General features: G+C 30.4%; 1 protein-coding gene across 1 annotated transcript; it reads left to right on the top strand.

The window, feature by feature from the left end:
* The first annotated feature begins 5,889 nt into the window (after positions 1-5,889).
* Positions 5,890-7,213, top strand: LOC146720701 (juvenile hormone acid O-methyltransferase-like). Its single transcript, XM_085488122.1, has 4 exons — positions 5,890-5,968; positions 6,060-6,228; positions 6,468-6,604; positions 7,005-7,213. Exons 1-4 carry the CDS (start codon positions 5,890-5,892, stop codon positions 7,211-7,213), a joined length of 594 nt encoding a protein of 197 aa, XP_085344248.1.
* The last annotated feature ends 4,525 nt before the right edge of the window (positions 7,214-11,738 follow it).

Genomic DNA, 11,738 nt, shown 5'->3' with positions numbered 1-11,738 from the left:
CCTCTTTCTCCCCAGAAGAGGGAGGAAGGGGAGCCATCAAACCGCGAACAACCTCCAACTCCTCGCGGAGTTTTTGATTGCTCGCCTCCAACTCACCAACGCGTCCCTTAAGCCTCTCAATCTCCTCCACGTGAGCCCGGCAGTTATCCGACAGGACTTGCTCCTTGTTAAGGACTTCCACCGGGCTATGAAGAATACTGGGCTCCAACACATCAAGCGCGCCACCAGGCCCCCCAGGGGAGGCAGAGGCAGCGCCCAATGCGCCTTCACCCAGTCCGCTTACCTTAGGAGACACATCCCGCGGTGAGTCCCCACGAATCACCTCCATCTCCTTGTCCCGGAGATCAGGCTCCTCCTCTATAACTTTTAAGGCACACTTCTTCGAATAACTTCGAAGGTGCACTTTCAGGCGCCTGTAAACTCCGAGCCAACGGAAGGCACGAACGTTCTCGTCCTGGAGGGCGTGCCGGATTTCGATCGCGAGATCACTCGGATCGTCGTCCTCACCCAGCTCCTCCCAGGCAATATCCAACTGGATGAGTTGGTCCTCCACCTCATCCTCTGTCCTGCTCCTCGGCGCTGTCGCTTTCCCATCCGCGGACCCAGCCGGCAAATCCGCGGACGACCTGTCGTATGTTGACGACGAGGGGGGAGCCAGGCCTGCACCCCCCCTACGCCGGTTCCCGGTACCCGAACCCGGGACGTTCTCTTCTTTATTGGTGTTCATCTCATCTGCAATAAAGAAATTGGTTTTTTCTGTCAGGGGTTTTCCTTCCCCTTAGGAGGTTGCCTTACTCAGCTAACGAGGCCTCCTTCCTCGGGTGTTATCTTCGGTGTTTTCCTTCACCTAGTGCAGTGGACAAGTTCTTTTTAGGGCCTGCACGCCCATCGCACCTCGTTCATCCATCACCACGCACTCCAGCTCGGGTACCTCGGGATTGCGACACCCGTACACTACAGGGATGAGTCTGTAGTGCCCCTGAGGGATCTATTGCTATATTTAGATTAGGCGTTTTTTGCTACATATTTTTTATGAAAAACTTACCTTCTTAAAGTTTTAACTATAAAAATAGTACGTCTTTATAACGTCACATTTTGTACGTTTTTAAGACGTTACAAAAGAGACGTCTTTTTAACGTCTTCATATCGTCACATTTTGTACGTTTTTTGAGACGTTGAAAGAGATGTCTTTATAACGTCACATTTTGTACGTTTTTAAGACGTTACAGAAGAGACGTTTTATTTTAGGTTTTATTTTGTCATTTGACGTCATTGAACTAATAATGACCAGTTTTTGACGTTATTTTGACGTGTGTCTGCTAGCTGGGCCCTGTCTGCTTCCTTACCATAATTTACACATATAGTACACACAGACGTACTCCATGCACACTCACCTTTATACACACGCATAGGCTTCATACATCAAAAGACACACCAGACTCTTGCGATATTACCCAGCAAACACAGTATATAAATGTTATATACTCAAGCATGTTACATGTAACGTATATGTTAGTTGTAATTTCCCACTCATAGATGTAACATTTTTAATATTACATATATTACATTGTAGTTATATTGTCATTATATCCCAAGATAGCACTGACTTATCAATACATCAATGTGCTATTTGGTATATAATTACAATATAACTACAATGTAATATATGTTATATTAAAATGTTACATCTATGAGTTGGAAATTACAACTAACATGGATGTTACATGTAACGTACACGTTATATTACCTGTTATATTCCGTTTTATTATAGCAATGTAACAGTTATATATCAGTGTTTGTTTATTTTAAAGGAAAAAGATCTGGAGACAGAGAGAAAGAAAATAAGGTTGAGAGAGAGAGAGAGAGAGAGAGAGAGAGAGAGAAAGAGAGAGAGAGAGAGAGAGAGAGAGAGAGAGAGATTTATCCAATAATTTATAATTATATATATATTTATTATATAAATTTAAAGTGTAAGACAGGCAATAAGAGTCAAATCGTGGATGACAGTGCGTTATCTCAACGAAACTAAAATTTTTTCGTTAGAATTAAATACCTGTGCACAAGGCACCAAATTTTACTTGGTCACAGCCAAGATTTAAAATTGGAATAATCTCTACAAGAGATTTAATTCCATACATCCCCTCTTCCCCCCTAAGGAAATAAATGCGAGAGAGGTATATTTATTATATTGCTTTTATGTATTATATATATTTTTATAACTAATATAATTACATTTATATAGCTGCTATATAACATGTATAACTAACGTGAATGATACATGTTAAGTATACATTTGTTGTAATTTCTCACTTATACATGTAACTTTTGTATTATAACATACGTTACAGTAGTTGTATTGTAATTACATCCCAGATAGCACTACTGTAACTCATTGATAGATATTGTAGGATGTTGAGGATAATCTTTCGATAAGTTATTGTGGTGTCTGGAATATAATTATTATAAAGATAAAAAGGAATTGATTGACCGACACTGGCTAAGGTGAAAAATCTTTTATTAAAAAAGACGCAACGTTTCGACCCCGAATTGGGTCCTCTTCAGGCTACAATAATTAAATTATACATCTCAGTTAAAAAAAACATAAAAATATCAGTAAAAATCGGATACAGAAAATCATACATATAATAAAGTGTTAAACAATACTTGTTAATTTAAAGTACATGGTAAACTAAATGATCATAGTGTCTGTTTGTTGTAACCGATCAGAATATGACAAACTTGAAAGTAATATAAGAACAGCAGTGTTCATTTTGACATATAACTTTACATTAAACTGACACACAGACAAGCTCTCGAATAAATAACACAATTAAAAAGAAAAATAGAAAAATAGAAGTCAACCGAATAAAATAAAATTAAATAAACAAAATATATAAACATAGGGACGCTTCTAAAGCACTTCATAAATGGTAAAAACAAATTATACATAAACTCTACTTAAATAAAAACGGAAATAAAATAAAATAGGAGAGATTAAAATTAATAAAAATACCGATATCTAAAATACATTCAATATACCATAGTATCGTACATATCATTTAAGTTTTTAGTGTCCCTTTGCAAATTAATGGAATTCTTTTTATAGTAATTTAGCAACATTGTTTTTTTTATAACACTTTCTCATATGAGCGCGTAAACTTGTCGCTCTTTTTTACCTTTTTTTTAAAGCGGTAAGGTTTTTTGTGGATACATTTTACCTGTAAGAATATCGGATAGCGTTGCGACATCAGGTAAATAAAAATAACGGGACCCGACTCGTTTTTTTGAGGAGTTGAAAATCGCATATGTCGAAACGTACTATTATATTCAAGAATTAGTAAACGACTGCAGCTGCCACAGTGTAGCATTGTTAGGATAAAATTTTCTAGCTTGGCTAATATGAATACTTTCGAATTTTCAGAAATATTTTTCAATTTTTGCGTGACTGTTTCATTTTAAAATGTATATCGATGTTATATAATATTTATAGCGTCTAAAATGAAAAATAATAGTAAATAATAAAATTAAAATTATATTACGCTTTTAATAGAAATAATATAAATAAATATATTACAGAATATGAATATACAAACTTATAATAAAGCATTGTACTTTGTAGCACATAACAGAGGCTAGCTTGTGATCAAGTAGTAAAACGTAGAATAACTGCGACGTCCAATCTTGGATATTATATTTCTGGCAATTTTTGTCGCATTTTAGAAAAATTAATGTTTTTTTTTTTAAATTATATCTTGAATCATCACCGTTTTTATTTTAAGGAAGAAGAAACACATTTTTAGTATTTTTTAAGTTTTATCCTAAATATCATATATCTAAATAATGTACAAAATTGGAACCAATGTCTCTAAAGAAAATACATAAATTTGCCACATATAAAAATCTGGCGACGAATTTGCGTCACGAATAATCTTTTTCTTTAAAATATGATTGTAAAAGGATTTCGAGAGGAATTTTCCATTCCATTCAATGTTCTTTTTGGGCCCAAGCAGACAGTCCTATGCGTCGCGTCGTTTATAGTAAAAGTATAGTTATGCTCCCCACCCTTCCCCCCCCCCTTTATCGATGCCACGGCCGTTCTTATTGAATCAGGACTCAACATATTATTGAAAAAGTAGTAAAACCGACTTCTTTTGTAATCTATTATATAATGTTGTTTAATATGAAATGTACATATTTATTATATAAGATTTTATTATTATTAAATAATAAACACCTTTCTCCACATTGTAATCTTCAATTTAATACAATTTCACGTTTTAAAATTAAACAATTATGACGATGACAGGATTCTAATCAATTTTTATTATTTTTCAATTTTCAGTTTACAAATAATTCGTAATTCAAAAAAAGCTGTTTAAATATCCTTTCCAAATAATATCGAAATATTAACTGATTAAGGAACGTTATAAATTTCTTATCATCTGTTCAATGTATTAAAAAATCTTGAATTTTTCATAAATTTATATACTTTCGTATAAGGAGCAAAGATAATTGTGTAATTGAAAGATGATTGTAAAGCTGCGAAATCATTGAATTTATTATTACGCGCCATCTCTGGCATCAGGGATATCTTTTATCACATCTATTATATGATGGATGCTAATAACTAATATTTTAAACTTAATTATATCTAGATCTCATACCGGAAATCCCGTAAGTAAAAAGACTTTTTGTAGTGATACGCGGTTAGTTACTTGCAAGAAATAAATATAAAGGAGGAAATATATGTTTATTATAATTTGAAAAATATATAATTACACACGACATTTAACATGTAGTATGCAACGTTAAGTCAATATAGATTATTTCGATATTTTTCAAAGACAAAAAGGAACAAGCGGACACAGAGTTTTCGTTCAAAACGATCGCAAAATATCTTCTAAATGTACTGCTACAATTCTATTCTTTCTTTGTATTCTTATGCTTTTAACCTTTTCTTTTGTTAAATTAAAAGATATAACATTTCTAACGCTAACTGTTTCAGGCTAAAAAATATGTTCTCTTCTTAACCCTGCCATAATTAAAGAAAATATCAGGAATAAATATCATTTATTATGAATAAAAATTATTTTAAAACAAAAATAAATTCGAAGGCTCTAATAAAAAAATACAAATTTCAGAATAAATAATTAATAATGGCTAATAAACTGGAAAGAACCCTTTATATTCGAATTTGTATTTGTATATAATAGAGGTTTTCAATTTTAATTATTTTAAAATAATATACCTTTTTATAATATTTAATATTCAATTTTCTAATATATATATTTTCCTCATTGCGAGCAGAGCATTTTATTTTTTTCTTTCTCGATTATTCTTTTACTTTCTATTCTTTTGCGTTGCTCTCTCTCTCTCCTGTCCTCTCGATCGCTCTTTCTCTCTCCCCCTTCCCTGTTTTCAAAATCGACACAATCCAATACATCTTTTACAAAATTCTAGTATTTGTGCTAAACATACACAATAGCTGTTTCCTAATTGGTTGGTCCCTCTCTTCGTCAGGCTTGTGCCTAGGTTAGGGAGGGGGGATGACGAAATATGCAGGATGAAAAATTTGGGTCCGGCACATTCTATGGTGTACAGCGTTCTGTCTATGTCATATCTTTTGTCGTGCAAATTCTGTGTATTATTACAGTAGTGTTCCTCTATCATATAATATCTGCTAATTTATTTGTCACCTGGATTTCGTTCGACAAACAAAACTCCAAGAATATAATAATATAAACATTGTAGTACATTTGGTGTAATTGATTTAATTGATCAAAAACTATGAAGGTCCACCTAGGAGCCACACTAAAAGAAGTACTCGTTACTAAACATATTATGGATTGGGACCCAATTGAGGAAAAACTGTTATCACCTGGAAAGTGCATGGAGATCAATTGTGCTTTCGGCCAGACGACTAAAATGTTCTTGCTGCCGCAGCTACATCACGAATCTACGTTAATAGGTAAGCGTTTCAAGAATAAAGTGTTATATAAAAAAAATATGAAAATAAATTTAGACGGAATTATTTCTTAATTCTCAATTGTTACTTCAAGGTACCGATAGTTCGGAAGTTATGATAGAATACGCGAGAAGAAAATACACTAGCGAAAGAATAGATTTCGATATATTGGATATTCAAGCGGAAAATCTACCCGAGCAATATCTAAATCAATTTGATCACGTTTTCTCATATCCCACCATAAATTCACGCAATAATGTTCGGTAAGTATAAATTAAATATTATATAGTTAATTATTTCCATGATACAGCACTTTCTTAAATATATTTTCGACATTTATGCGGAATATTTGAAAAGTAATCATATTTAGAAAACAAAAATTATTTAGATTATCGTGTTATTATCAAAATAGGATCAGCTTAAAATAAATTTCGTAGTCTAAGAATTTTCCAATAAATATGTAACTTTTAGAAAATAACTTCTTTTTTTGTTTATTTAATAGGCAAGAAATTAAAAATGTATCTAAATTACTGAAACATGGAGGGTGCTTTCATTTGACAATGGTCCTGGCACATGACGCATTTAGATTATATAATAAAATGCTGAGTCATCCAATTTATGGAAAATATTTTAGAGTATGTATCCGTTAATATATTTTAAATATGTACTATTTTCTAACCACCACTGTTACATATTTTTAATTATTATTTTTATATTTTCATGTCACATGCAGAAATATTATTCGGATTTTCATTATGAAGTTAATGCCGATGGTTACTTAAAACAATTGATTGAATGCCAAGGATTTAAAATAAAGTACTGCCATATAGAGGAAATAATATATAAATCTGATTATATTTTACGTAAGTATTTTTATTTTTTCACGGTATATATTATAATGATTATAAATGATGAGATCTTATTTAGAAAATTAAATTTCTTAGAAATAAAGCTATTTAACAGTAATGTGTGATGAAAAGATCACTAACATAATTACCCTTTTATGTGCAAATCTTTCATGAGAATTTATTTATTTCAGCGAATATCGTCTTTGAGCTTCCTTTCATACATGAACTGACACCAGAACAACAGAAAGACCTTAAGGACATATTAAAAGAGAAATGGAACAAAATGGAAAAAATGTTTGATCGATCTTCACATCGAGTTTCATATCCCAAAGAGCCAAAATATGACCCAGAAAATAACGATTTATTCGATATTGTACAAGTATTAGCATATAAATCGTAATATTTAAAGTTTTTAAATGATAGAGTTAATTAACTATTCTATCTATCTATAATATAAAACATATTTTTTATGTATTTATATTATGCAATATATATTTATAAGATCAATATTTTTATGTGTATAAGAAATGTAATTGTATATCATAACAGCATATCATATCTCTGTATAATATATTTATTTTTGTATATGTATAATAACTTTATTAATAATTGTAATTTTTTTATAATAAAACATATATAATTTATATTTAAAACAAATGTAATTGTATTGATCACCAAAAATCAATCTTTAATGATATTATCTACATTTAATTATATAAATTTTTATAAAATTTATCTTTATCATATAAAGTCAGTTTTTTAATTTAAAACATACATTGAGTTTCACGTATAACATACCTTTATTTCATTTATCGTAAATCAATCTGTAACAATGATAAAATATTTTTTTATTAAACACAGACATTCATTTCACGCGCCGCTGCTGAATGTCAGCGTAAGCTCGCGCAATTTCACTGTTGCATCAAGATCCACATTACGTTTTGCTAGATTAGTCGATCTTTTACTCTCTCTCTCTTTGTTTATAACTTAAATATATTAAGGACTGCTATTACAGCTGGCATTCTTGTGTTTTATAATTTTTATTTTTATTTTTTTGTTATTCTTTATCAAATTTATAATAATTTTTTTGATACAATCATGATTAAAATATTGCAACTACAATTCAAATGCATTAATTTTTATAAATTTTTTCGTTTTTTACGTAATAAACTTTGAAAATACTTATTCAGAAACTAAGAAAATCTTATACAGTTTATGCTAAATTTATAAATGACTTTTTTATTGGTATATTATTGAGATTATTTCGTAAAATAATTTTTGCTCTAATTAGTGCTTCAGACATTCTTTTCTTGAAAATAAATATATTTTTGGAATGTTCTTAGATATAGTTTCGTTATGTGATTGTATGTAACTGTAAAATAAAAAATATATAATTGAATATAAAGTTGATAGTTTTCTAGATAATGGCAAAAAACTAAAATTTACCCCCCATAAACGACGCCCTGAATAAAATTAAGGGTACTTTTCAGGTTTTCATTAGAACATCGATAATGTTAATGTTCATAGATATACTTGAGAAGGACCGCAATGACAGTCGAAATGTTGTATTTCAATTAAACGTTAATAAATTATTGCCAGTTTTGTCGACCTTTATCATTGTGTATTGGTATAATTTTAATATATAATATATATAATATATAATTTTTAATATTTGTATGTAAAAAAACAAAAATGAATAAAATATTTTATGTGTAATTTTATGAAATAAATATTTATTAAGCCACAATCTCCACTTGATTCCTCTCGACCAATAGAGCCAAACGCGATGTTATTGCGATAATTATGAAGGAAAGAACATTTTTGGAAAGGAATTTGAATCCTATGGTTGGGATCTCAGAAATTCCCCCTGTTCCTTCTCTTAACATCCCCTGTAAAGAAATAGGCGAGAAAAATATTGGTCCGAAAGTCGACTGAATCGGGACTCGAACCCGAGACCTTCCGCTTGCCGGGCGACTGCTCTTCCAAAAATGTTCTTTCCTTCATAATTATCGCAATAACATCGCGTTTGGCTCTATTGGTCGAGAGGAATCAAGTGGAGATTGTGGCTTTAAAAATTAAAAGAGCTGACTAAATAAGTATTCGAAATATTTATTAACCCTATCTCATTCCGTAATCTCATTCCGAGCTAAACTCACCTGCTGAAGGAGAAGGATCATCACCCGAACAATCTTCAATTTCCGTAAGAGCGACCATCCCAGTCACTGTCTTTTTCGTGCCCAGGCATACAATCCGGCGCCGAGTCGTTTGACAAAAAAGTGAAAGTTCACAAAAAGTAAACGTGAAAAAAGGTGAAAGTTCAATTATGCCTCTCCGCTGCCTCTCCTTCCTTTCTCGAACCAGGATTTATCATATGGTTTCCATTAAAATATGTTTCGTTTATTATAATTATTGAAAAAGAGAGAGAGACAGAGAGAGAGGGAGAGAGAGAGAGTGAGAGGGGATTTCGAGCGTGATATTATGTCATAAGCAAAGTCTTATCTAGGTAGAGAGTACTTTTGATATCGGTAGGTCATTATTATCTTTTTAAACGGAAACCACTATAATTAAAAAAAAAATCATATAGCTATTTTAAAAATGAATGCATCATTTAAATATGATATCCTGTATGGCTTAATTAATTTTTAAAATAATTATTTAATACCTATAAGATTTATTATATATTTACATAGTTCTTTAAATTATATATAGTTTATAAATGTGTTCTTAATTTATATCTATGTACATATTTATAAATTATTTCTAAAAATTAAAAAATTTTATATTTTCTATCTTTATTCTATTATTATTTTTTATACCACAATACTAAAACAGCCGTTTTATTATTTACAATACTAAACTTTGTTTTATTCTAAATTTTTTCCAATAAATTGCTGTTCTTTACTCCGATTTTGTCTCTTCATTTATTTCCTTCCTTTTGCCTCTCTATTTTTTCCTTTTCTTCTCTCTACAACTTCCTTAAATAATATATTTTGAATTATATATTTTGAGTCAATATTTAGAATTAAATATATTTTGTCTGATGTTTTATTGTTATCAAAATGCTACAAAATTATTGAATTACTTTACACACAACCTCTAGCATCCAAGGTATCTATCATATCTATCAGATATATGATACATTGAATACGAACTTCGTAAATAGAATGACAGTCTTTATAACGTAATTGCGTTAGAGAGAATTTGGAGGAAAAATACATATTAAAATTAAAAAAAATAAAAATATAACAGTGATATATTGCAATGTTCAGTTTGAATCAATTCGACTTTTTTAAGTTTTTCTAAAAAAAAGAGACACAAGCATTCACACAGTTCTTCACTGAGATGTCCATAAAATATTTTCTAAACATATTTTTTAAATTCTTTCGTTTTTTTTTGTTATTTCTACGCTCTGTCCTTTCTTTTGTTCAACGAAAAAAATGATACATGGTCTCTAACAAAAATTGATTCGTTCTAAAAAACATGTTCTTTTTCTTACCGGAAATGGTGCGTTTGAAGAAAGTGTTAGGAAAAATAATAAAACCGCTCATAATACTAAATTAGAGAAATATCTGTCGTTCGTTGGATCATGAAATATGATGATTTATAAACTACGTGATGGTTTTCTTTTTATGACAATTTAATTCACAGCTTGACATGTTGCTTTAACGCGATTTATTTTACAACAATCTCTTCTTTAATTCATCTTTTTATTGCCTTATTGTGCACACATTTTCTTTTACACATTTTCCTAAGGCCTTTCTTTTTCTCTCCCATGTACCATAAAATCGTATCAATACGAACCGTAGAAATTAACAACAACTGAAACATAAAAAAAAGATCTTGCGAATGAAAAAAAAGAAAGAACTAACAATATAAAATAATAAAATTAAAAGCTTTTGTGTATTTATATACACTCTATTGTGTGCTAATTCTATTATACGGTATTGGAAACTAAAAGCATTTTTCATTCGTTATGGTGTCTTATTTCATTTTTAATGTTTCTTTCTTTTTTGGAGAGTTTTTAGCTGCTTTTACTTCCTTTTTTCATGACATTTTTTCTTTCGGTTTCATGTCTCAATTGTCGTTAACTTCTACTGTTCTCATTGATATAACTCGATTATAGAACTCGCAATGAAATGATACTATCATGAGATTGAGTAGGTAATTAAAATAAGGTTTCTCATAAATCATTAATCTTTTAATAAATAATTAATCTATTTTAAAAATTCAAAATATATAATTTAATATTTTTCATAGAGATATATATATTTTCATGGACAGAACCCTTTGGATAATTAATGTACGTGCCCAGGACTGTACGAGAATTATTTTACAATAAATGAAATGCTTGAAATGCGGCCAGCTTATCACCCCTATATTCGAAAATACGAGTCTTTTGGATTTAATATTTAATTAGTATCAGTCCACGGTCGGAACTATGCTACAGAACTATAAAACTAGCCGAAAACTATAAAATGTTATTGTTTTTTATATTTATATTTGTTCTTGGTGTAAAAATAATCTGCAGACAATGTACTATCGAAATATTTAAATGAAAAATGTTTGGCTAATTCTAAAGTATTAAAGATCGATAATTGATATTTTCTCATTTTTTAAATCTATGTCGATTTCTATACTTTACGTTATGCCACGTGTTTTTCTATATTATTTATACTATTTTTTATTTCTATATTATTTATTATTATTTAGAATTTTATTAGTAATTTTGCATATAGGGGGAGGGAAAGGATTGGAAAGAAAGAACAAATAAGAGGTTATAGGAAGAGAGGAGAAAAAGAGGATTGTGAAAGAGACGGAGAGAAGAGAGGGAGAAAGTGGCTGAAGAGGAAGTGGAAGAAAGGCGAGAGAGATGTTGGAAGAAAGAAATAGATAGAAGAAAAGAAGAGAGGGGTATTTGTGACGGA

Source organism: Nylanderia fulva, unplaced genomic scaffold (assembly GCF_048542155.1).
Source record: "Nylanderia fulva isolate GAGA-0341 unplaced genomic scaffold, ASM4854215v1 Scaffold634, whole genome shotgun sequence".
NCBI lineage: Eukaryota > Metazoa > Arthropoda > Insecta > Hymenoptera > Formicidae > Nylanderia > Nylanderia fulva.
This window is presented reverse-complemented; position numbering and strand designations above follow the sequence as displayed.

Bases quoted from the DNA above. Each gene is read 5' to 3' on its own strand.
- LOC146720701 (XM_085488122.1), top strand. From the start codon at position 5,890: ATGGAGATCAATTGTGCTTTCGGCCAGACGACTAAAATGTTCTTGCTG. The intron at 6,229-6,467 runs GTAAGTATAAAT...TTTATTTAATAG, and splicing joins AATTCACGCAATAATGTTCG to GCAAGAAATTAAAAATGTAT. The intron at 6,605-7,004 runs GTATCCGTTAAT...TATTTATTTCAG, and splicing joins TGGAAAATATTTTAGAGTAT to CGAATATCGTCTTTGAGCTT.